Below are 27,328 nucleotides of genomic sequence, written 5' to 3'. Positions count from 1 at the left end.
CTCTAAATAAGGGCGGAGTTCTCGAAACCTACCTGAGCTCAAACTCCCTTTTGCCCTGCAAACCGGAGGGAGCCCCAGGCTCGAGGATCTTATGAGCTTAGGGCTCTTTCTCGGGACAGCATGCCAAACAAGATTTATTATCAATTTAAGTGTGAACTCCTGAACATAAGCTAATATAAATCAGCAGTGTAATCAATGTTTTAAATCAATTATGTTTTGAATAAATTGCTTATTTATTCCAATGTAAAATGTCAAAAAGTATTCTTTCATCAAATACTTCTTATTTAATCTCATAAACTCTTAATAGTTTTCATATGTTTGCTGAAAGTCATCTACTATTAAATCATGTGTTGTAACTGAAGGATTATTGTTTGGGGTTCTCTTCTTGTTTGTCAATTAAACCCACTGGTGTGTATTTTGAGCACTGGGAAACACGTTGAGCATGGAGCTTCAGCACATACTCTCTCTCCTGCAGAAGCTGCCGTTGATGGCTCTCAAGAGATTTCTGCTGTCTTTGTAGGGCGTGTAATCTCTGAGCCAGGTTTTCTAACTCCATTCGTAAACATTTGTTCTGCTCAAGCACCTCTTTCGAATAAGACATCAGAGTGTGTTTTGCCATCTAGGTAAATGGGAGAAACAGTTGACCTAGTCATGCCAACAGTAATGTGACAGTTCAGCCATGTTGATTTATTTACTCACTCTCATACCTTCGTGATGGAAAGAGTGAAAGCTCGCACTTTTTCCTTTGCCATTTTCTCATATTTCTCCTTCTCTTTTTTGAAGTCATCCCTGAGAGCCAGCAGAGTCTTTGAATGATGACCCTGCATGGCAGCCACTTCTCTTTCCAGCTCTGCAATACGACACGACTGCTGCTGTTGTAGAGTCTACAAAACACACACATGCAGGTATAAATAGGGCCATTTACAACAACAGCAACTGTAACGATAATTATCGTAGCATCTATTGCACAATGTCGTTCTTTTTTAAAAAGTTTTATCATCAGCCTATTTAAATGTGCAAAGCAGGATTAATTATGATTGGCTGTCAGTTTTTAGTCATTCATCAGCTGAAAAATGTGAATGATGTTGAGGCACTGAGCCATAGTCATCATTATTAAATTGAATTCAAGTTTTTTAAAATAGTGCTTTCACAATAATTATCATTCATTAATTTAATTATTCATGTATTGAATTATTTAACTAGGAATGTCCCATTGAGATACAATATCGCTTCTACTAGGGAGTCCTGGTCAAGACAGGTCAGGCAGCATAGGATGGAGTTACAAAAAATACATATCACAAAACATAGAAACACACAAAAATAATATAAACCATAATTGACATCATCATCATCATTATCATCATCAATCTAAAGCAGCTTTACAAAATGTGCACATTAAAAACAAAATCAGAAAAGTTTTAATTGTTGAGTATATGGAGGAAAGTACATCGCTCAAGCATATTTGAAGTCAGAATTATTAGCCGTCCTGTGATTTTTTTTTCTTTTTTAAATTTTTCCCAAATTATGTTTAAAGAGCCCATATTATACATGAAATAGGGTCATATCTTGGTTGTAAGGGTCTCCAACAACATTCTAATATGCATGCAAGGTCAAAAAACACTTTCATGGTCTTATAATCTGCATTTATTTTTACCTAATTATCCCAGCGACTCCTGTATGAATCGTCCAGTGATTCATTTGTTCCCAAACCCCTCCTTAGCGCGGAGCTAATCTGCGCTGATTGGACCGATGACAGTCTGTCGCGATTGGTCGACTGCCTTCAGTCAGAGAGGGAAATGGCCAATAGCTAATCAGCAATTTAAAAAGTAATCACAGTTCATACACGCTCGATAGTGTAGGCGTGGATTTTTGCTGCCACACTATGGCGAGTGGATAGTGCCACAGATAACCGAACGAAGGAGACAGTCGTGTACTCGCCATACCACACACACACAAAAACACACACACACCTCCGGATGACAACGCTCCCGCTTCCGCCCGCACCCGCCAGGTTTTAGCCTGAGAACCCGCTCCGTTTTCTGCCCGCCGCGCCCGATCCCGCTAGAGCGGAGGAGAACACAACCAAAAATCACCCAGTATACAGTCCAGACAGCCAAGCTGTCTGTATAAACACACACACACACAGCACAAAGCTCGTTCGCTCTCTCTCTCTCTCTCTTTCTCTCTCTCTCATACGCGCGCGTGCGCACTAACACACACACAAGCACCAAGCAGACTCTCTCTTTCTAATTCGCATAGCAATATCCGTGATATTGCTAGACAGCCCGCTCCCGTCCCAAATTAAACCCGTTACCGACCGCTCCCGCGATTTATTCGGAAATTTATTCCCGCGGCTGTCCCCGCGCCAGATTTCTGCGCCGCGGGAATAAATTTCCGAATAAATCGCGGGAGCAGAACTCTAGCACGGAGCTCCATAAACAAAGCAGCACGCGTCGCGTTTTTAACGTGACTTTGCACGCGATAAGAGAATATATCCAGTTAACCTGATACAGTACACGCGGTTACAAGTAACAAATCACAACTAAATACATTTGCAAGCTAGAGTAAACGAGGCAACAACTTTAACCGCACGTACTTACACTTGAGAAATGGAAGAAACCCATCCTGACGTCTATCAGTTACTCTTTACTGATCCTTCCTTTAACAAACTCAGATGAAGTATTCTTTGTAGCATGTAGCTTCCAGAAGTTTTCAACTGCTTGGTTATAATGCTGATGTTTCATCTTTGGGTAGAGACTCAATATAATATCCATCTGCAGTGTGACTTCAATCGACCGGCATGTTTGTGTGCGTGTGTTTGTGGGTGTGCGTGTGTTTGTGGGTGTGTGTGTGTGTGTCTGGGTTTCTGCGTCAGAGGGCGGGGCCTCAGGTTTGAAATCTCCCGGGTTTGCGCGTGCACGTGAATAACTTGGTTTCGTTCGTACGTCATGGCGGAACACCTAATGAATCGGTATCAAGGCGACTCGTTTGAAGCACTATGAATCGACTCTTTTATAGATGAATCAACCGTTTTAAACACCGTATTCTTACAGATTTAAGCCTTAGCTGGATACTTCACTTCACTTAGAGCTGTGTTACACACTACATGGAGGGGAATTTTCAAAAACCCATAATATGGGCTCTTTAACAGAGGCATTTTTTCACAATATTTCCTATAATGTTTATTTCTTCTGGAAAAGTCTTATTTGTTTTATTTAGGCTAGAATAAAAGCAGTTTATATATATATTAAAAAAAAAACATTTTAAGGTCAATATTATTAGACTGCTTAAGCAATAATTTCTTCAATTGTCTACAAAACAAACCATTATTATACACTGACTTGCCTAAATACCCCAACTTGCCTAGTTAACCTAATAAACCTACACTCATCTGCCACTTTATTAGTTACACTTGTCCAACTGCTCATGAACGCAAATTTTAATCAGCCAATTACATGGCAGCAACTCAATGCATTTAGGCATGTAGACATGGTCAAGACGATCTGCTGCAGTTCAGACCCAGCAGCAGAATGAGGAAGAAAGGTGATTAAAGTGACTTTGAATGTGGCATAGTTGTTAGTGCCAGACAGGCTGGTCTTTTCAGAATCTGCTGATCTACTGGGATGTTCACGCACAACCATTTCTAGGGTTTACAGTGAATGGTCCGAAAGAGAGAAAATATCCTGAGAGCGGCAGTTTTGTGGCTACAAATGCCTTGTCAATGCCAGAGGTCAGAGAAGAATGCCCAAACTGGTTCGAGCTGATAGAAAGGCAACGGTAACTCAAATAAACATTTGTTCTTCAAAACTGAGTTATGCAGAAGAGCATCTCTGAACGCACATGCTGAACCTTAAGACGGATGGGCTACAGCAGCAGAAGACCACACTGTGTGCAGCTAAGCACAGGAAACTGAGGCTACATATCGCACAGGCTCACCAAAATGAATCATCTCTGACTGGTTTCTTTAACATGATCATGAATTCACTGTACTTAAATGGCCTCCACAGTCACCAGATCTCAATTTAATAGAGCACCATTGGGATGTGGTGGAACAGGAGATTAACATCATGGATGTGCAGCCAACAAATCTGCAGCAACTGTGTGATGCTATGATGTCAATATGGACCAAAATATCTGAGGAATATTTCCAGTACCTTGTTGAATCTATGCCATGAAGGATTAAGGCAGTTCTAAAGGCAAAAGGGGGTTCAACCCGGTTCTAGGCGTTCCAAATAAAGTGTAGTTAAGCCTTTTAATTGCACTTAATTACTGAAATCTTAAAAGAAAAAAATCTAGTAAAACATTATGTACTGTCGTCATGGCAAAGATAAAAGAAATCAGTTACTAGAAATGCGCTATTTCAACTATTATGTTAAAGAAATTTGGGAAAAAATATACAGGGGGCCTAATAATTCACGAGGGCTAATAATTCAGACTTCAACTGTGATATCTGTGTGTTTATTTTTAAAACTTCATCTTCACACATATCTCCAAAGTTACTGTTCCTGATTTGAAGAGCCCATCATTTTACGTTTGGCACAAAAAAGCTCCTCTACGAATACAATTAACACAAAAACCTATTACACACTTGAATAGTTTAATTAGCTTTTTAATAGAATTTTTAAAAACTAATTGACTACCTTGATGTCTTCCAGGTCTGCAATTTCCATATTTAGCTTGGCCAGCTGATGTTCCATGCGCAGGATCTCCTTCCGTAGTTCTGAAAACTCCAACAACACACATTTTAAGTACAATATTTTTGTTAATTCGATAGTATCTAATCAAGTTTTACCTAATACTACCTGTAGTGAGTATTTACCTATCGTAAAATTTAAATTAATGCAAAGATATAAGTTATAACAAACAATTTTTTTCTGTCATTTACATAAATCTCGCGTTTTTATTCTTAATTTCTCATACCCATACATACAAACTTTTCTCACCGCTGGCCTGCTCCTCGTGATTTTCCTGCATGCTCTGTCTCTGTCTCAGCAGCTTCTCAAGTTCCCGATGACTCTGATCACTCAAAGACCCTATTGCATTCTGTCTCTTCTCTGCTCTCTTGGCGAGATATGAGATGTACTCTTCCTGTCCAGCGTAGAGAGATAAAATATGTATTTATTCATGTCTACATTCAATCATTCATTCCTTTGTAAGAACTTACACTTTCCACATGAGTCTGGGCAGCCTCATTCTGAAGAAAGTCATTTTCTTTTCGTCTAGTTAATTGTGTTAAATTGTCAAACACTTGATGTCAAAACATGTGTAAAAAAACAGTTATTGTCATTTAAATATCCAGCCAGCATTGTTTTGTGTTTAAAAAAAGTCCAATAGATGTCTAAACAAGCAAGGCTAAATTTGGACTCTCTGTGAAATGTTTAAGAACGGCCCAAAATAGTCATCAAGTACAAAGATTTCGACAGACTTCACTAACCATAGTTTAACCATGGTATTTGTAGTGAAAAAAAAAAAAAAAAAAAAAAAAAATTCCACTATAAAGTGGTCTGGGTGACACAGTGCCTCAGTGGTTAGCAAGAGTGGTTAGCAAAACAGCAAGAAGGCCGCTGGTTTGAGTCCTGACTGGGTCAGTTGGCATTTCTGTGTGGAGTTTGCATGTTTTCCCCATGTTTATGTGGGTTTCCTCCGGGCGCTCCCGTTTTCCCTACAGTTCAAAGACATGCGGTTTAGGTGAATTGCATGAACTAAACTGACCATAGTGTATGTGTGTGAATAAGTGCATACGGATGTTTTCCAGTACTGGGTTGCAGCTGGAAGGGCAAAATAAAACTTATGCTGGATACGTTGGTGGTTCATACCGCTGTGGCGGCCCTTGATGAATAAAGGAACTAATCTGAAGAAAAATGAATGAATGAATGAATGAATGAATGAAGAATGAATGAATAAATGAATGAATGAATGAATAAAGTGGTCTGTCATCAGATCATCAGGTCCCGAGCTTGACTAGATGACAAGTGCACTAAACGTCTTTAAAACAACCAAAACACACTTTCCTGACCAGGTTATGAAGAGTTATTTTTGTCCGTGCAAAGGATACAGTTGTTGAACTCTCATCTTCAGTGTGCATAGCTCCTGTAACCAAGTAACCAAGACAACCACAAATAAGGGTTTGCTGTTAAAGCTAAACAGACTTATAAGCGTTGGTTTTTTTTTAATAATATCTAAAACTAAAATGTTAGACGTATAAACATTTATTAAGACCAATTTGATCGGAATTCAGTTTAATTTATTTGGGAAAAATCGACTGTGAAAAGAACAGCGTTTCATGTTTGTGCCGTGTGTTGATATTTCACACGCTAGCCGCTAGGTGGGGCAAGGTATGTTGCCAAGTCCTTCTATTATAAGTTAAGCTACTTGGAGTATTTTTTTTGCATTATGTCTCTTATAAATATCGAAGGATGGAGATTTTATTTGACTTTTTTTTTGAACAATATATCTGTTTGTCTTCGTTTTTCATAATCATGCTAATAGGTTTGTTACTGTTTACTTTGCTAGTCACCTTATTAGCTGCTAACAAATAAAAGGTCTCACAGATTTAAAGAAATTAGCCTACTTGTGTTAAAAATAAGATTAATTCTGATAATGACAAAGAGGAAAATTGATGGAAATTTCTAGTCGAACAATGATATAGCACTAATAAATAATGGAATTAACCCAACTAAAGAGATCATGTAAATCTACAGATGTTGGTTACCACTTGAAGGCACTGTCTGATGTAATTTTCATTGTCTTTTAAGTTATCATTGTTGATTAGAACATGCATTATTACAGCTAACCTTTCAAAAAAATAACTTAAAGATATCATTACTATGAAAAAATATTCTTGGATTAATGCCTCTATCTACATAGCAGGACATTTAGTTAATAATTGGGCTTGATAGCTACTGTAAAACTCGTGTGGGTTTCCTCCAGGTGCTCCAGTTTCCACAACAAGTTCAAAGACATGCGGTATAGGTGAATTGGGTAAGCTAAATTGTCCATAGTGTATGTGTGTGAATGAGTGTGTATGGATGTTTTCCAGTGATGGGTTGCAGCTGGAAGGGTATCCGTTGCGTGAAACATATACTTTAAAAGTTGGCAGTTCATTCGGCTATGGTGACCCAAGATTAATAAAGGACTAAGTCGAAAAGAAAATGAATGAATGAATTAATGAGTACTGCAAAACAGTAAAATTATATAATTATTTAAAACTGCATTTTGCTGTAAAAAACTCAATTTTATGTAAAAAAACAACTTTTTATGTAATCAGTGTTTTTAAAACAATTCAATGGAAATTAAATTGTTACTTTTTAATTTTAGTTTATTCACTAGTATTATTTATTTCATTACCAAACCCTTATTGGAAGGAAATTGCTGTGAGATCTGGCAACATTGCGTACAGTGTATTGAGCGAACAGACAGGAGAAGGCAGAACAGGGCTGATTACACAAGAAGCGTCCACCGTATATAGTTTGCCCATGTTTGACAATTAAAAAATATTACATAACCGCAATAATAAACGCCATTCTTCTCTGTCTTCATGGGTTGCGGCTTCAGTTCACGTGCTCTGCGGCTGCCGGAGAAGAGGAGCCGGGGCTGAAGACTTCAGTCAGTCCGGAATCCGGATGAAGGAGCCGCGGAGAAGCTGAAGCATCCGCATCCCGACAGACAATCACAGCGATGATGGAGGGACGACACGAGTTCTTATGCGGGGTTGTGGAGGGTAAGTTTACGAGTACACATCTTTAATTTGAATGCTTGGATGAGTGCCACAAATTAGACCAAATAAATGTGATTAAATTGTGTGTTAAATTGTGTTAAATTGTGTGCTTCTGGCGGTGTGGCAGTTTGGGATGCCTGTTATTGCTACGACTATGCGTATTCGAAACGTTTATTTACTACACAATATTATTTTAACGCATACACACCACGCTGCAGTGACTCCTAAAATTACCCTTTAATATAACCCATTTTTCATTTATGGGCTAGTAGGGCAGTTCATCTTAGCCACCGTGGAGCATCCTGGGTATTTATTTCCATATTTATACTGGTGTGTGATTGGAAGCAGCTGGCTAGAAACTATAACACACACACACACACACACACACACACACACACACACACACACACACACACACACACACACACATGTGTTTGTGCACATCTCTTAATTGGCCTTACTCTTGTTTATAGCTCAGCATCACATTATTGGCTCGATGGGCGATTTGTGTATGTTCTCCACTGGAAATGTCACCCTGTTGGATTCCAGTAGCTTTTTCTCACTGACCCACTTCTGTTGTGCAGCTGGAAACTTTAGGACCACACTGGGCTGAATATTCGACTATCAGGACCATTGCAAGAAAGTGGTTGGGACGAGGAAACATATGGCTATTGATATATACTACTCAATATAAATGCTAATTTACATTTTAATACATTTAATACACTAAAAAAATTGCTTGTTCAAACTACTTATTTTAAATTAGCTGAAACAACACAATTATTAAGATTTTGTTGGGACATCTAATTTTTTATGTTTAATCCACTTAAATTTGTTAAATATGTACGTTAACTTACCCAATTTGTGTTGGGACAATATATGAATTGTGTGGAACTCAAGAGCATTTTTCTTTACAGTGTAGCAAATATCTTAGTATGCATATTATATCCACCGTTATCTACATTAGTGGTGTAACGGATCACAAATCTCACAGTTGGGATCACTCTACGGTTTTTGGGTCATGGATCGGACCATTTTTTGGATCAGCAGAAAAGGGAGGAGACAAATATCATTTGGTTTCCATTTATACAAAAATATAACTGTAAAAACCATTGGTTTTAACAAGCAGAACTTAGAACCTGTAATTTTAATAAAAATAAAAATCAAGAAGGAACCAGTTGAAAAAAGGAAAATATTCAATACAAAAAATGATCTGTGCTACTTCTGCTGATAATGCTAAATATAGAAATCTAACGTCTTGTTTAACATATTATATATTTTTTCAATTAACGATTCTACATTTCACACATAAAACTTCATGTTTCATTATAGGTGGATCATTTTTGAAAACCTATTCAGTGACATAATTATTATGGTTGTTTGTCGCCATCTATTGTTTAAACAGTGTAATTGCTACAACATTCACCAGCGTCAAGTTCCATTAAACAGTGATAATTTTTCCTATAAACATCAGTGTTTATATCTGAACTATAAACTGTTACCCTAGTACTTCTGAGTTATGTAATTGTTTGTAACTAACTGAAAAAGTGTAAAAATTGAATCTCTCTTGATCAAAAGCAGATTTGAATGCAGCGCTTCAAAGGATTAATAAACATATGCAGATCATTATGATTTATTATTTCTATTTTGAATTGAGATCACAATCTTTTGATGCTTAATTGTGCAGCTTAAACTGAATGCATTAATGCAGGCTAAACAGTGACAGAAAACACCTTTAATAACCTAAGAAAGCATTTAGGTGCCACCACAACTTTTTCCATCATAATTATATTTTGCAGTTGTTATAAATGTTGCAGTTGGTAGAAATGATCCGTTACACCCCTAATCTACTGTACAGACACACAGTATCCTCATAGAGGCATAGAGAAATAGATTTATAAAGATAACTTTTAATAATCCTTTGCAAGACCAACATGTTGTGAACTCTGAGGTTATTAAGTGATTGTTTATTCTCCTGTTGAAATCATCTTGCATTGAGTCAGCTTTATTTTTACAACAGTTGTGCATAATAGCAGAAACTGTGCAGAAATGCAACATGATTCTGTACAGCAGCTTGCGAGAGATTACTGTCAAACATACATTAAAGTCTACAGTGGCATATTAAAAAACAACACTCATTATTGACATACCAATAGTGCCAATCATGTCATATTGATAATTACTGAAGCAAATCAGCAGTGATATATGCGTGGTTTGTTTTCCCTTCCCATGCAGTCGGCATGAATAATAAATGATAACCAACCACTGTCTTACCCATAATGCAGCAAAATCTGATCCTAGAATTCTACAACAGCATAATGATGTGTGGTTCCGAACACCCTCTGTAACACTCTACAGTATAACGTTTGTGGAATTTAATATAAAAATAAATTAGATGTGTCTTATGAATTTATTTTTGAACTTTCAGTACATGTTCGTTTGAGCTGATTGAAAGATTGGGTGGGTTTTTTCCGGATGCTCCGGTTTCCCCCCACAGTCCAAAGACATGCAGTACAGGTGGATTGAATAAGCTAGTGTAGTGTATGAGCGTAGTGTATGAGAGTGTGTGCAAGAGTGTGTAGATATGTTCCAGTGTTGGGTTGCAGCTAGAAGGGCATTTACTGCGTAAAAAAATATGTTGGATATGTTGGCGGTTCATTCCGCTGTTGCGACCCCTGATTAATAAAGGGACCAAGCCAAAAAAAAGATGAATGAATGAATGAATGACTGGGTGCACATTGTAAATATGTAGTTGAAATCAGAATTAATAGCTCTCCTGAATTGTTATCCTCCCTGTATATTTTCCACAGTTTCTGTTTAGCAGAGAGATGATTTGTTCAACAAATTTCTAAACATAATAGTTTTAATAACTCATTTCTAATAACTGAAATATTTTATCTTTGCCATGATTACTGTAAATAATATTTTACTAGATATTTTTCGAGACTCTTCTATACAGCTTAAAGTGACATTTAAAGGCTTAATCAGGATAATTAGGCAAGATGGGGTAATTAAGCAAGTTATAACGATGCTTTGTTTTGTAGACTATCGAAAATATAAGGCTAATAATATTGACTTTAAATGGTTTAAAAAAATCGAAAACTGCTTTTATTCTAGCTAAAAAAAACAAATAACACTTTCTCCAGAAATAAAAAGCACACAGACATACTGTGAAAGTTTCCTTGCTCTTTTAAACATGATTTAGAAAATATTTGACTATATATATATAAACAGATGGCTTGTAACCTGGATTTACTTATTTTAATGTTAAATTAGTTAAATACTTTTTTATGTCAGGAACTACATACATTTTATTTTGTTCAAACTTAACCCAATAATTCAAAATATAATGTTTCTGGATAAACAAACACAGTTAAAGTCAGAATTATTGGATCCTCTTTGAATTAATTTTTCTTTTTTAAATAATTCTCAAATGATGTTTAACAGAGCAAGGACATTTTCACAGTATGTACTGATAATCACAGTATGCACTGTATGCACTGATAATATTTTTTCGTCTGCATAAAGTCTTATTTGTTTTATTATGGTTAAAATAAAAGCAGTTCTTAATTTTTTTAAAGCCATTTTTAGGACAAAATTATAAGCCCCTTTAAGCTATATATTTTTATGATAGTCTACAGAACAAACCATCGTTATACAATAACTTGCCTAATTACCCTAACCTACCTAGTTGACCTAATTAACCTAATTAAGCCTTTAAATGTCACTTTAAGCTGTATAGAAGTGTCTTGAAAAATATTTAGTCTAATATTATTTACTGTCATCATGGCAAAGATAAAATAAATCAGTTATTAGAAATGAGTTATTAAAACTAATATGTTTAGAAATGTGTTGAAAAAAAATCTTCTCCCTGTTAAACAGAAATTGGGGAAAAAATTAAACAGGAGGCTAATAATTCAGGGGGGCTAATGATTCTGATTTCAACTGTATGTCAAGTGCTTCAGCAAAGACTGTGTGCTTTCTTTAAAAATATTTTTCCATTTCCAGCTAATTCTCACCAAAAACGGCCACTCAGACAGAAAGAGACCACCTCCCCCCAATTAACGCTTGGTCCGCCCTGAAGGACATCAAAACAAGATTTATGTGGGGGTCAGCCCTTTAAATTGCTTTCTCTGATCTATATATTAAATATTAATAATTAAAATATATAACATAAATATACATTTGACCCCTCTATAACGGTCATACCATTGTGAATGCGTAATCGCACCAATCAATGCTAGAAAAAAATATTCAACATTCTAAAACTGGCAGTTCTAGAGCACCGATAGACATCTTAAGTATTCACAAAACTCGTTTCTTGTAAAATAGGTGTTTATATCTTCATGTAGCCTAAAAAGAAGAACAAATAGACATAATTTATATAGTTTGACCTACAGTAACATCTAAAATAGTAACTAAATATACCTCAAAACACTAAAAACTTATACATTTTATTAAAATATGAGATGTAATTTAAATACATTCATAAATTTGATACACTGAAGCATGTATTACCAAACTACTGTAGCCTACACAAAAAAAGTTAACACTCCTGATCGTCAATGTCTAATTCGCACTCTGGATACTACACAACAAAAAAATGAAGGGCTTCAGTTCGGGAAGTCAGCCACCTTTTGTTAAATAATTTAGAACTGCAATAAAATACGTGCACATTTTCCATACTTCCATCTTTTTGTATGCATAACATTTGAATTCATATTCAAAAATACATTATATAATCATTTAACATTTTTAAAATATTTAAATTCTAGTTTTACAGATGTTATTTTTGTAACATTATTTAAAATATGAGGCTAAGAAATAGCTATATTTTTTTTGTTTGATGGGGCCAGTGAAAATGTTGACTGGGCAAGTAGAAAAAATACTTAGCGTTAAACCCTGCCATGGCCATTATTATATAACAGGCACAGAATGGTACTGTATGTATGGGCCCAAAATTCGGAGTCTGCCCAAAATGTGTCTGTTTGAGTGGGTTGTAGTGAGGAGGAGGTGGAGAAAAACAGAAATACTAAAAGCTTTGGGGCAGTTATGAAATGCTGCCTTGTGTAAAAACGCAGAAAAAATAATTGAAGTATTTGTTTTTGTCTGCATATTTTGTATATGTGATGGTTTTGTGTATTTTACTTCTTAGGTTTCTATGGGCGACCCTGGTCAATGGAACAAAGGAAGGTACTATTTCAGTGGTGAGTATTGGATCTGAACACACTTTTGAATGGAATGAGGATTGCTTTTTGTATGCACTTGAGTTATTGGAAGAACACTGGATGCATGTTATTTGTGTTGTTGTGTAATGTCATATAGGACGGTGATTAGGATTGTGCTGGCGATGTGAGGCTGTCCGGGGGGTAGCGCAGAGCAGCTGGTGCGTTGCAGAGGTGTAAAAGAGTGTGGGCAGAGAGACAAATGGCTTTTTCTGACTAATGACTGGACACTGGTGCCAGCATGACTCCATTGAGCCACAGTTTCACACGTCTTCATACATTAGCCGTGATGAAAGCAGTGGCAAGGAGCAAGTCTACTTTCTATCGTAGCTTTGAAGCAGAACTCTGGTAAAGTGGAAATAGAGAGGAATAAACAGAAATAAGAAGATGATATTTTAATAATAATAATTGTAATAGGAATAATAATATATAAATATGAGATATTTAAATAGTAGTCATTATACATGGTTTAATAATAATATTAACAGTAATAGTAATAATAATAATGACATTTAATCATTATTATTAATTACATATTAATTATTATTATTTTAATTTGATAATTTTCTTGCAATATCAATTTGTATTATTTGCTTGTGATTGACATTATCTTATATTATTTAATATATTTACTACTAATTATGTTCATAATAAAATTTTAATAAAAAAATTCATAATTTCTAATATTCTAATATATTTGTTTCCCCCTAAAATGAAATATATTAATTATGCTGGCTTCTAGTCCCTTGTTATTCGATATAATATACTAATACTACTATTACTAAATAATAGTAATAATAATAATAGTAATAATAATAATAATAACAATAATAGGAAGAAGATGAGGTGGAAAAAGAAGAAGAATTAGGAGTATTTGATATATTAGCATTGATTAATTTCTTGTGATAGTTGGCTGTTTATTCCGCTGTGGAAAATTAATGAATAAATGAATTTCTTGGGATCAGCTCTTTCTTTCTTATGTTATTGGATTTGTAATTATATATAATAACACTCCAAATAATATTAAAATTTGTCATAAACAATATTGTTATTTGATATATTGTAATTTCTTTATAACTACAAATTATGAATAATAGCTAACGAGATAATGTTTTGTGCATATTTATTGAGATTTATTTAAATGTTCAACAGTGGTTAAAGGATAGAAAGAGAAACAATAGGAAACAGGGTAATTGCATCTGTGCTGTAAAGAATCCTATTTTTATGCTGCAGGCTAGTATAGTGCTAATCTAGCTGGTAATCAGTTGTTGGAGTTAATTAAACAAGTCTTATCATTGTAAAGAAGCCTGGTGATACCAACAAACCACCACCTAAATCAGGTATACCGAACGCTCCTGTGCTGTGTTGAGTCTCTGCTTTCCTTTAGTCATGAAGCAGTTTTTCTCTCTCATCTGCAGCACTAATGAACAAACTCACACTGGACTGGCAGATCCCTACTTGATCTGCAAAACCCAAGTGCTCCTGCCTTAAGCTTAGTGCAGCGTCTGTTATACAAGGGATAGTTCACCCAAAATATGAAAATTTCCTCTACATTTACTTACATTAAAGTGGTTCTAACCTTTTATAAAGTCTTTCTTCTGCTGAACACAAGACAAGATATACTGAAGAATGTTGGAAAAAAATGGCCATTGACATTCATTGTAGGACCAAAAATAATATGGAAGTCAGTATAGCGTTATTTGTTTTTCAACATTCTTCAGTATATGTTCACTTTTGTTTAACAGAGGAAAGTGGAAGAAATAAGTGGATGATCAGTACATTTTGGGGTAAGCAAAAATTCGAAGTGGGTTTTTTAGCCATAAATCAGAGATGCTCAAAGTAGGGCCTGTGGGCCAAAGTTGGCCCTTTGTAATCTTTGATTTGGCCCTCAGTCTCATCTAAGAAGAAATTGAGAATGATGGGGAGAGGTTTGGGACGAATGCCTTAAGCAGAGATCGCCATTTTTATTTTGACGTAATCTTTTTTGTTTGTTTGTTTTATTGCTTAGCTACAAAAAAAGCAAACTGAAATGAAATGTTTCAATTAAATGTTCAAATGTAAATGTCATTCGACCGAAGGACTATGCAGAACACGTCGTCATCGTTGAGCAAATCAAGGCAAAAATAGCCAACTCCATTCTGTTATTATTAAATTGTCTTTGTTTATACTAAAATAAGTTCATTATATATGTCACGTAATAAAGGGACTAAGCTGAAAAAAAAATTAATGAATGAATATATGTCACGTAAGAAAAAGGGAGAATCTAACGAGTGAAGGACAGTTTAATGAAGTGCAACAGTGAATATAAGTCTTAAAGTGCTCAAAAGGATAAAGAGACTAGCAGAATGTCCAGAACAGAGAGCTTCCACAAGTCCAGAAAACCTGGACATTACTCAGACAGGAACATGAAAATAATAAGCAGTGAAACACAGACTGTTAAACAGCCCACAAAACAGACATCAGCTGGAACTCTATGATTAGGTAAGCTGATCGGTATACACGCTACCATGAAAAGGTAAACAGACACACTCACCCACGCACACACACCACAACACATACTTCATAAAATACAGGAAGAACACACAGACCCATAAACCATGACAATATAATGTTAAAAATACATATGCTTTATTAGTTCATATAAGCAGAATTTTCTAGTTATTTTTTTATATTTTAAGTAAATTAGGAAATTAGCCATGGCAACTATATTTACCTTCGGTCCACTAGCCACGATGAAGTTTGGTTTTTGTCCCTTTATAGGAAAACGTTTGGGCACCCCTGGCAAAAATGAATCTTAAGAACATATTCATAATAGTTATAGTCATACTTAAGAAACCACTCGCTCACTCACTATCCTTCAGCTTAGTCCCTAGTTTAGCTTGGTATCTAGTTTAGCAGGGGTCAGCACAGCGAAATGAACCGCCAATTATTCTGGCATATGTTTTATGCGGCAGATGCCAATCCAGATGCAACCAAACCATAGAAAACACCCATACAATCAATTCACCTATACACTGCATGTCTTTGAATTGTGTGGAAACCAGAGCACCCAGACGAAACCCCCACGAACATGTAAACTCCAACATTTTTTTTAGAATTAAAAGGTGTATTTCTACATGAAACCATGAAATAATGGCTTACTATTTGTAAAATATTCCAGAATTATTCATTCATTTGTATGTGATGCTCAAATCTGTCAAGTTTACAATTACAAAATACAATGGATCTCAGAAAATCTATACAGCATAGTTATATTACTTGAAACGAGTCCATTTTGTCAAGGTCTTTGTCTCAGTATCAACTGTATTTGTATTCATACAGCTATGCTTTGGTCTTTTCTTGGGCTCATTCGTGTTGTTGTGTCTTGGTTGTAAAATTCTTTGATATGTCCCAATTTAGGTGGTCTAGAGCCCATGATATGACTAAGGGATGTGAGACGGGGTACAACAGGGCATGCGACAGTTCCATTAAATGTACTAAATCGTTTAAACAGGACCTTGTGCATATATTTGTGTGTGTTGTTCTGATCAGTGACAAAAATTAGTGCGTATGAATCCATCTGCACAGGAAGAAAGAAGGGAAGAGAAAGATTGCACATACACACACACACACACTCTCTCTCTCTCTCTCTCTCTTAAGCGATAGAGGCACTGGTTCAAACTCAGCCTAGGATGAAAAGAGTAATAGTGGAGGCGAAAGTAGGGGGATGAGAACTTTTACACGCTTGACTGAGAGTGGAGTGATTGTGCTGATGCAGTGGATGAAGGGAAAGAAGGAGGAGAAAATGGAGGTGGTGAAAGAAGAGGGTGAAAATGAGAGATTCTATCTGCTCATTAGCATTTTAAATAGGTTGGCGAGGGAGAAACCCAAAATTAGCTTTGTTGTGTGTCCATGTGTGTGTGAGTGTGAGTGTAAGCACAGGCTTGTTAGAGGTTAACCTTTGGGGATGTTCTTTAATATTTTATATAAGCACTAACTCAGCCTCAATCTATTTAGGGAGTGTGCTTTTCTCAGGAGAGGACTCTCTCTCTCTTTCGCACACACGCTGACAGAATAGTCTATGTTTGGCAAAGATGTTATGCCGCATTTCTAGTTATAGGCTCAGATCTTCATTAAAACATTAATGTGAAAGAATCCCTCTCAGTTCTTTGAAACAGGCATCTTACAGATCATTCCTGAAATTGAGGGATTTTATAACAACCATAGTTTAGTTTTTGACTGTTTAGAAAATACATTTATTAATAATACATATCAGAGTAGTTTATTTATTGTGAACTAAGAATGACAAACCCTCACGATTGCGGTATCATTCCTTCGTCTTGCATTTTATGTAATAACTGGCTTTAAATTGTTTGAACTAAAATTAAATTATATATTTAAAATAATTGTGACAAATTTACAGGCTAAATGTAAATTATACAGAATTTAAACGTAAAAATGTAGCTCCTCTATGACATGTTGGTTACCAAGTATAAATATTTTATATTTTTTACAGGAAAATTTGCTACATTTACATTTAGTCATTTAGCAGACGCTTTTATCCAAAGCGACTTACAAATGAGGACAAGGAAGCAATTTACACAACTATAAGAGCAACAATGAATAAGTGCTATAGGCAAGTTTTAGGTCTGTAAAGTCTAAGAAGGAAAGTATTAGTAATTTTTTTTTGAGTACCATTAGTGGTATATCTAGTGGCAATTACAGATTAGGAAGTGAAGTGGAGACTAAATAGTTGAGTTTTTAGTCGTTTCTTGAAAACAGCGAGTGACTCTGCCGTTCTGATGCAGTTAGGGAGTTCATTCCACCAATTGGGCAGATTTAATGCGAGCGTTCGCAAAAGTGAAACTTCTTCAAGTTTCTGGAGGGCACATAGATCTGCAGAAGTGAGAGCAGATAAGAAGGAGCAAAGCCAGAAGTCGCTTTGTAGGCAAACATCAGAGCTTTGAATTTGATGCGAGCAGCAACTGGCAGCCAGTGCAAACGGATGAGCAGCGGAGTGACATGTGCTCTTTTAGGTTAATTGAAGACCACTCTCGCTGCTGCATTTTGGAGCAGCTGAAGAGGCTTGATAGAGTTAGCTGGAAGCCCGGCTAGTAGAGAGTTGCAGTAATCCAGTTTGGAGAGAACAAGACTTTGAACAAGGAGTTGAGCTGCATGTTCAGATAAGAAGGGTCGGATCTTTCTGATGTTATAGAGTGCGAATCTGCACGATCGAGCAGTTCTAGAAATGTGGTCAGAGAAGTTCAGTTGGTCATCAATCGTTACTCCAAATCGTTACTGCTAAATGTGTACTTCACTCATTGTATAGATTCAAAACATTTTTTTCTTTTTTATTAATCGTCGGTTAATTTAATACATGAGCACATACAGATACATTCTCAGCTATACAGTAGGGAAAAAGGGGAAATATACAAACAAGTAAACAGGGTAATACAGTCAGGCTATTTGCTAAAATATACAGCATAGAATTGAAAAATCAGGAGAAATTATTAATGCAGTGCTAAAAGGTGTCCATAACTGCCGAAAGTCATCTGACTTTTGATGTATGTCAAAGGTGAGTTTCTCGAATGGAAATTGCGTACATACTTGAGACAACCACATCTTAAAGGAGGTTACCTGAGGAGATGACCACAATAGAAGTATACATTTCTTTGCCAGATAGACGAAGATTAAAAACAAATGCTTAGTGTGGGAGTCCAACACATTCTCTACTGCAACAAATAACAAATACAATTCCAGAGAAAAACTACATTTTGATTCAAAACATTTTTAATGCAATGTTTGTTTTTCATATTTTCATATTCAGATTTTAAATTCAAGTAGAATTTAATTAATGAAGAATCTTTTAATCTGGGGTGACCGATATCACTAACAATATCACAGAAATCAAGTCACAGGCCTTTACAGACACCTAGAAAGTCAGGGAGGATTTATTTTTAAGGTTTGTTACAACCTGTTCACACACTTACAAATTAAAATTCTTACATATATCACTCTTGAAATATTTGTTAAGAGAATATTGCCATTGACATTTAATGATTATTAGAATCAGAATCGGTTTTATTGCCAAGTGTGTTTAAACACACAAGGAATTTGCTTTGGCTACAGAAGCTTCCAGTGTACATAAAGTGACAAGTGACAACACGAAAATGAATATGAAAAAAGTTATAAGGTGCTGTTTACAAATGCGTGCGAGAAAGTATTGCATTGTATGTTGTTAAAGGTGCTGTATACAAGTATGAATGAGAAAGTAATACTAACAATAAACAGAACACTTAATATACTAACAATAAACAGAAAATATTGCAGTGCAATTCACCTATTTATATTTTTACAGTGGAGAATGAAATTTACAAAGGAAGCATTCACTTTTTTTCCACTGCAGAGAAATCGACCCTCTGCTGTTGTTAAACTCAGACTCTGCAGGAAATGTGACCCCTTATATTATTAATAGTGCATGATCAATGGATGTCACTCTCACTTTTCCCTTTGCTGTATGTTGCTCTCTTTTTTCTTGAAACCAAATGTAAAATCTGTTCTCCCTTTCAGGATGCAGATGTGGGGTTTGAACACATATCTGTATGGTCCTAAAGATGATCTGAAGCACCGGTTGCTGTGGAGAGAGGTTTATTCAGCAGAGGAAGAAGGTATGGGGGTTTATACAGTAAATATATATAGCTTTTTTTATTAGAGCAAGAACACTAGGTCAAGCTGTTTATTTACATTTACATTTAGTAATTTAGCAGATGCTTTTGTCCAAAGCGACTTAAGATTGAGTAGTCATTCAGCAATTCAACAAGAAGAGGCAATACACACAAGAAGTGCTGATTATACAAAGGAACTGCTAGTGCTCAGAGAATTAAGTGCTAGAGTAAGAAGGAGGAGTGTTTTTTTAATAGAGAGAAGAGTGTTTCTACGGGTGGTTTGCCAAGCCCACTCACCTGTGAGAAGCACACCTAAATGCACAATATTTTTTTAGAGATATGGATGGATTATTTAATCTGTTTATTTCAGTTTGTATTATAAGAGAGCATAATGTGAACAATCAGAACTGCACTTAACATAATTATATAAACATAATTTATCTAATATATTAAAAGACCTAATGTATGCTTCTGGTGTCTTCAGAAAGATTTCTGTCAAGTCAAATTACCTCATGGGTAATATACCCGTATAATACTATAAACCATATACTATAATAATAATATACCATGCTGTAAGTACCTCTTATATAAAAGCAAGACATTCTGATTGATTCTGAATGAGCTGCTCCACATTTCCAGAAGTGGGCGGAGACTTTACATCTTATGCTTTGATTACTTCCAGAACAAGCAACTAAAAATATGCATTATCTTGTCAGTTTGAACTCCTGATCTATAGTTTTTTTGAGTGTCTACACACAGACAAAATATGCAGGAACCTGTCGCTGTATTTTAGATCTGTGAACAGTCATTTCTTGAAAATGACAACAATCAACTTATGCAATTCTGCCAGGCTTTACCCTCTCTGGATGAACATTATTTACATTTTGGATATTGTGAAGTGTACCAGAAGAAAATGTCACTACAATCAAGGCATTTGAAGTAGTTTAGATATAATATTTACTGTCACAAAGAATGTCTCTCTTTAAAAGAAACTTTGTAATTGAACTTTTTCAAACATAAACGGTAGTGACTTAAGGAAGCAGGAAATATTGAAAAGCAGACAAGAACCAGAAGGTATGAGAGATTGGGCTGTGTTGTGAGTATTATCTAATATTATTATTTGGCACTACATGAATATTTGCTCTTTTGCTTGATGAAAGTAGGCTTTAATATCTTTAACAAGCAATCTCTTTTTCAGCTCAATGAAAATACAACTTGACAATGCATTCATTATAATAAATAGTAAATTATGAGGTAGTTTTATTTTTATAATGGAGTTTAAAAGAGTGTGGCTTGAGAATTACATTTTTATGGCCATATCTCATCTTATATCTTGTCATTTTCTCACTCTCTTTCTATTTTTCTCTCATTGACTCCAGCTCAGTTGAAGGCTCTAGTTTGTGAGGCCCGATCGAGGGGTCTTACGTTTGTATACGCTCTTTCCCCGGGACAGGACATCGTCTTCTCCAGCTCTTGTGACCTCACACTGCTTAAGCGCAAACTCAGACAGGTAAGGAAAAAGCTTATTGCAGTTGGATCAGTTTTCAGCCCATGCTCATATTTTACTATATTTTATTATATTTTAATATTTTATTAATATGTTTATAACTTTAGAATCTGCAAAACTCTTTTGTACAGTTTGGCCATTTTTTTAAAATGAAGGATCGCCTTGTACTTTTTCATTTCACCACTAGGTGTCAGATCTGGGCTGCCAGGCTTTTGCTCTCCTGTTCGATGACATTGATCACTCCATGTGCCAGTCAGATACAGAGGCCTTTTCTTCATTCGCTCACGCCCAGGTCACCGTGGCTAATGAGATCTTCCGTTTCCTGGGGGAACCACCTGTCTTCCTATTCTGTCCCACTGGTAGGCCAGTACATAAATATCTCAGGCTTAGTTCATTACAGAACAACAAAAAGCTTGAATCATTTATATAAGTCGCCATGAAATGGAAGTTAAGCTTGTCTTTTTTTGCCAATAAAATCCAGCTGCAGACCCACACACGTTTCAGCAGACACAATCCAGGACACAAAATCTAGGCAAGGGCGAACCATCTATGGTTACGACGGATGTTAATTTTTTTAACGTCTTCTTGGACCATGTCTACAATATATTAGCTGGCAACTCATCACATGGTCACCCACTGAAGAAAAGCAGGGCTGCGTCCGGTCAGTACCGAGATGGGAAACCACATGGGAAAACTAGGTTGCTGCCTGAAGTGGTGTTAGTGAGGCCAGCAGGTGGTGCCCAACCTGGGGTCTGTGTAGGTCCTAATGCCCCAGTGCAGTGTATATATATATATATATATATATATATATATATATATATATATATATATATATATATATATATATATATATATATATATATATATATATATATATGTGTGTGTAATAAATAGTGTACACAAAAGACAATAGTGTATACTATTTCACAAATATGGCGATCAAGACGGGGGGAAAAGGAAACATTGATTGATAAAAATATATAAACAATCTAAATGGATTCATTATAATGAAGGAAATAATAGCAATTTAATATGTTTTAGGCCATAATACATCTTTATATGTATTAAAAATCTTAATAAATGTATATCACTATATTGATATTTTACTCCAGGTATTGAATAGTATTTATTTGCTTAATTAAATAATAGTCACTAGTGTTTTAACTGATTATATTTGTTTACATAAAATGAGCACCAAAACTGCACAGATGTTAAAATGATCGCAAAATGATCATAATAATGAAATAACGACTGAAATGGGAAACCCTAAACTGTTCACGATGTCAATCGCCATATTTGTGAAATACAGTAGTTGGCGATATTGCTCCTGAGGAATTAGTTGTTAAACTAGAAAAAATAAAAGTAGACTGATCCGTCATTAATCTTACATGGGTCGCCCCTGTGTTTTTTGCAGCGAATGCCCTTCCAGCTGCAACCTTGCAACTGGGAAACACCCACACACTCTTGCATTCACACACATACACTACGGCCAGTTTAGCTTATTCAGTTCACCTGTACTGCATGTCTTTGTACTGTGGGGGGAAACCGAAGCACCCAGTGGAAACCCACACGAACAAGGGGAGAGCATGCAAACTCCAAACGGGAAATGTCATCTGACCCAGCTGGGGCTCAAACCAGCAACCTTCTTGCTGTGAGGCGATCGTGCTACCCACTGTGCTGCTCCTAAGAGCAAATTATTTTTGACAAAATTATGAAGTTCTTGCTTATAACAACTTTTGACATATAAAAATAAGCAGAGTACATTTTGATTTCATGGCGACTTTAATCAGTGATAGCTGCTCTGCTCTTATCATCCTAAAACCAAACTTTGTTGCCTTTCCTTACATTGTCTTTCTCCCCTTCTCCCTTCCAAAACAGTACTGTGCTGTTATTTCTTTTCTCACTAGAGTACTGTAGTTCTCTCTGCACTCCGAGTGTGTCAAAGTCTCCCTACCTGCTTACTATTGGGGAGGATCTTCTGCCTGACATCTCTGTCATCTGGACCGGTGAGAGACATTTCTCTCATACATGCATTTTTGTTTTAAACATCCCTTTAGTTTGTTACTAGTTGCAAAGCACAGAATGTTTTTGAGCAGGATTACAAACCACAAACTCCACTCACAAGCTATTATTTACACCATGTACATCCAGACTCCAGTAGTTGGTAGAGTTTTTAGTAAATGTACTCCAGTCAAAGTACAAGTAATTACTTTCACAGATCTCTTTTAAATGAATGTTTTCTGTAGGTTGCTGAATGACTAGGTATTTGTATATATACATTAGATTATTGAGATTACCTAAACTGGAACTATTCTAACAAAAAACAAAACTTAAGATCAATGTTCTAAACTTTGTACACCCAAATTAATGTTGGTATTGAATAAAATTTTAATAAAGAGGGAAAAAAAGATTTAACATTTACTTGCAATGTATTATCTTTTTATTCTTGAAGATTTGTGATTGAATAATTATTACTGTTAAGGCTGTCGTATGCCAAAGCTGAGTGGCCTTCTCTGAATGTAAGAAGGTACACCCACTGGATGACTCTTCTGGGTCTGGTGCCTTTATACTTATGTTCCCTTCTTCATACAGTTGAAGTCAGAATTATTAGCCCCCGTGTTTATTTTTCCCCCCAATTTCTGTTTAACGGAGAGATTTTTTTCAACACTTTTTTAAATATAAGTATATAAGTTTTAATAACTCATAGTTTATTATAGTTTAATAACAGTATTTGTATTCACCTTCTGGCCATTATTTTTCTAAAGGGAATAAGGTGATTTCTCGAGAATTAAGTGCTGATTCACTAGCAGAGGTCCAGTCGGTGCTTCGAAGGCCACCCTTGATTTGGGACAACCTCCACGCTAATGATTATGACTCCCGACGTGTCTTCCTGGGGCCTTTTAAGGGCCGTCCTCCTGGACTCAGGGCCCACCTGAGCGGCCTGCTGCTAAACCCAAACTGCGAGTTTGAAGCCAACTTTATCCCACTGCATACACTGGGAAGCTGGTATAAAGAAAGAAAGGAGACTGAAAAAGGTGAGAGCAAAATTAAGGATGTTAGATGTTATCATATTTTAAAGTATGGGTACTAGTAATGCCAAGATTATGTAGATTTAAGACTTCAATTTCTAGGGAATGCATAACTTGATAAAATGTACGTTCAATGCAATGCAATGTCAAAACTCTTAACCTCTTAAGGCCCAACGTGTTTTCTATATGCTTTATAGGCTTATTGGAACCTAATTAGAATAAAACCCAAGTATCCTCTTTTGATATGATGATATGAAATTTCATATGCTGCAAAACAGTTGTAGGATGACACTGTATGTCTGTAACAAAATCTAAAACATTCTAAGTATTTTAAATAGCCACTCGCGTTACGTTTTTTCCATAGCTCTGCCAGTGAGAGTAACTGAGCTCAAGAGCATCAAATGAAAAGCAAACAAGAAGCGTCATGAAGGGGTGGGGCATGTCAGTTACTTGAGAGCATTTTATTGGTCAGTAGTTTTGATGAGAAACTGAAATGTTGGAATGTTGATCCATTTAGGCGGAAGTAACAAACTATTCGTTTTTTATGTTGACATTGTTTAAATGTGAATTTTGTCACTTATACTAAAACTTATACTAACATCTAAAAAAATTATTTTAATTTCATGGGAAATTTAATGAATGAGCAGACGTAGAAAGTTTTCCCTTGCTAACCCACAGTGACGTCTGTATAGGTGACAAAGAGGCCAATAGTGTTGATAGAGCTCTGTCAACTGCTCTGCAAGACTGGATAAAAGAACTCAGCCTTCCTCTACAGCCTGGTAAGGACTGGAATGACTGGATTAGACTATAAATTTGACTTTTGTGTTTTCTATATATATATATATATGTATATATATTATGAATAAAGATTTAGTTAAATGTAAAAACTACATAAATTAATAAATGACTTTAATTATGCATTTTTAATAAATCATTGTATTTATTTACATTTATATATTATTTACATGTATTACATTTAAAGGGTTTGTTTACCCAAAAATGAAAAAAAAAATCTTTATGAGTTTTCTTCTGTTGAACACAAAAATATTGTGAAAATATTCATATTCCATCGACTTCCATAGTAGGAAAAAAATTGATATAGAAGTCAATGGGTCCTATAACAACCAACATTTTTCAGAATATATTCTTTATTGCTTGATAGTTGAAGGAAAAAACCCAAATAGGTTTTAAACAAGTGAAGGGAGAGTAAATGATGACAATTTTTATTTTGGAGCAAACTATCCCTTTAATTGTATTTTTTAAATGATATGTCAGTATCAATATTTTATCACACTTACATTTTATATATTAAGTCAAATGAATAGTGAATGCATATTATTTATGTTGACAAGATTTGTATTGTTGGTATTTTAAATTCCATATCAAGTCAGTTTCCATTTAATTTTTTTCCATTATTTTTTAGTTTGTCATTTAAAAAAAAAATCTATTTAGATTTGTATTTATTTTAGAGTATAAAACAGCATTTTATTTCAGCTAATTACCAAGACAGGGCTGAATCTGAAATTGCCTACTGCTCGCCCGAAAAGGCAATGCGCACTTTAAAATCTCGCCGAAAGTAGTAGGTCATCCAGGTACTCCTCACATACTGTTTTTTGAATACTATGACTTGAGACATACTACTCAGCTTGCATACTGTTTTAAACACTATATAATAGGAAAGTATGCGATTTCAGAAGCAGCCCAAGTTTTTTTTTTACTCAGACCATGGGTTTTTATTTTATTTTATTTTGTTTTATTTTGTTTTGTTTTGTTTTATTTTTCAATTAACAACTATAATATAACTATAATACTTTCAATAACCAGCACTTATTATTGAATTAATAAATTCATTGATTGATTTTATTTTTAGTATCACTTCTTGTCTGATTACTGATTTCTGTTCACTGATTTCTAATCTCATCTTCTGTAGGACGTCAGCTGAGGCCAACAGACCTCAAGCCCTCAACACTCTCTGTTAAATCAAAGTCCTCCGATAGCTCAGACAATCAACATGGAGCCCAGCCCAAACGTCCCATAACCTCTTCCCAAAGCACAGGGGCTCTTTCTAGCGATGAAATCCCAGCAGACCCTGCTATAAGCCAGGATCTGAAAGCTGGGGAGAACCAGGTCTGCAGGAGCTCCAGCCATGATAAGTCCTCTAGAAGGGGGCTGTGTTCTGGACGAGCTCCTCTCAGCGAGGCGCAGGTCCGACTGCTGGTTGGCTTGTATTACTTGCCACATGAACACGGGCCGCCCGCTCAAAACCTGCTGCTGGACCTCACGTGGCTCAAAGCCAACTGTCACTGTGTCAGTGTCAATGGAAATGGCAAGAAAGCCTCGCCACAGAAGGTGAACTAATGATTCATGACATTTTATGTCAAAGCTATTGAGACATTCTACCAGAAACGTACACTATCTGTTCCTGAATTAAAAACATAAATACAGTAAATAAATAAAAAAATTATCAAAAAAAAAAAACTAAAATGGACTGATGGCTGATTTCTTTAAGTTGTTCTGTAAAAGAATATGTCATTCATCTGGTTCTCAGATTCTTTTTCTTTATTAAAAACACTTTACAAAAGTACAAATCCTGTCATTGTCCTTGTCTTTAGCCCAACTGAAACTACAGCTTTAATAGTTTTGTTACGCTAAAAGCTGTTATTTAGAAAAAAAAAAACTTCAGAAATTTAGAAATAAGTTGTTTTCATTCACATAAATGGATTAAAAATATCAAAATATAAATAAATTCTACAAATAATTACTACAAATAAATAATACAAAAAAATTTACACTGTTGCTTGTTTTTGTATGATATTTGAGGAAGACAAGCATAAAGGTCAGGCCCTGTCACGTTTTGTAAAACATAAATAAAGATGTATGTTTCTGACAGAATGTTCATATTATTATTTGAGTACTGATTCAACATTAATGTGATATTTAATGTAATTGGAAAACTCAATCTAAAAATATAAAATAATTTTTATTATTACATATGGTATTGATGTACATAGGATTTTCAATTGGCAAAGGGATCCCAGAGGGCACCTTGATGTCAAAACAATGTAGAAAACAAAATAAATACACATTAAAAAATTATAAACCTTGACATAAATTTGAATTCTAACATTGGCATCAAAGAACAAAAATCAGTTACAGGACAAGCCTGTAATGATGCCAATTTTAGATGTCAAGTTGATGTCAATTCG

At 35.4% G+C, this 27,328-nt stretch overlaps 2 protein-coding genes across 6 annotated transcripts in view; one reads left to right on the top strand and one right to left on the bottom strand.

Annotated features, from left to right (window-relative positions):
* Positions 1–209: 209 nt before the first annotated feature.
* ccdc166 (coiled-coil domain containing 166) lies at positions 210–8,011 on the bottom strand. 4 transcript variants are annotated; one of them, XM_087261094.1, is made up of 7 exons: positions 6,017–6,092; positions 5,743–5,851; positions 5,165–5,662; positions 4,944–5,088; positions 4,641–4,720; positions 708–884; positions 210–619 (listed from the first exon to the last, which is right to left on the bottom strand). In XM_087261094.1, exons 4-7 carry the CDS (start codon positions 4,972–4,974, stop codon positions 365–367), a joined length of 543 nt encoding a protein of 180 aa, XP_087117220.1. In that variant the 5' UTR covers positions 4,975–5,088; positions 5,165–5,662; positions 5,743–5,851; positions 6,017–6,092; the 3' UTR covers positions 210–364. The 4 variants fall into 4 exon arrangements, with proteins under 4 accessions (XP_087117220.1, XP_087117218.1, XP_087117221.1 ...); XM_087261092.1 differs by lacking the exon at positions 5,743–5,851 and having other exon boundaries at positions 5,165–5,219; positions 6,056–8,011; XM_087261095.1 differs by lacking the exon at positions 5,743–5,851 and having other exon boundaries at positions 5,165–5,338; positions 5,984–7,679.
* Positions 7,386–27,328, top strand: part of si:dkey-183c6.8 — a 28,994-nt gene continuing 9,051 nt past the window's right edge. For both annotated transcript variants that reach the window (XR_015495643.1, XM_087261005.1), the window contains exons 1-9: positions 7,386–7,720; positions 12,873–12,924; positions 19,492–19,589; positions 20,966–21,096; positions 21,281–21,452; positions 23,001–23,099; positions 23,859–24,128; positions 24,815–24,901; positions 26,053–26,471. Coding sequence is in view for 1 of the 2 variants with exons in the window: in XM_087261005.1 (XP_087117131.1) it covers positions 7,678–7,720; positions 12,873–12,924; positions 19,492–19,589; positions 20,966–21,096; positions 21,281–21,452; positions 23,001–23,099; positions 23,859–24,128; positions 24,815–24,901; positions 26,053–26,471 (1,371 nt within the window). In the remaining variant the exon portion in view is untranslated. The remainder of the gene's footprint in view (positions 7,721–12,872; positions 12,925–19,491; positions 19,590–20,965; positions 21,097–21,280; positions 21,453–23,000; positions 23,100–23,858; positions 24,129–24,814; positions 24,902–26,052; positions 26,472–27,328) is intronic.

The sequence above is a fragment of the Danio rerio genome, chromosome 7, assembly GCF_052040795.2.
Source record: "Danio rerio strain M-AB ecotype USA chromosome 7, GRCz13ab, whole genome shotgun sequence".
NCBI lineage: Eukaryota > Metazoa > Chordata > Actinopteri > Cypriniformes > Danionidae > Danio > Danio rerio.
This window is presented reverse-complemented; position numbering and strand designations above follow the sequence as displayed.

Bases quoted from the DNA above. Each gene is read 5' to 3' on its own strand.
- ccdc166 (XM_087261092.1), bottom strand. The intron at 5,089-5,164 runs GTAAGTTCTTAC...TACGCTGGACAG, and splicing joins CCCAGACTCATGTGGAAAGT to GAAGAGTACATCTCATATCT. The intron at 620-707 runs GTATGAGAGTGA...CCATTTACCTAG, and splicing joins TCACTCTTTCCATCACGAAG to ATGGCAAAACACACTCTGAT.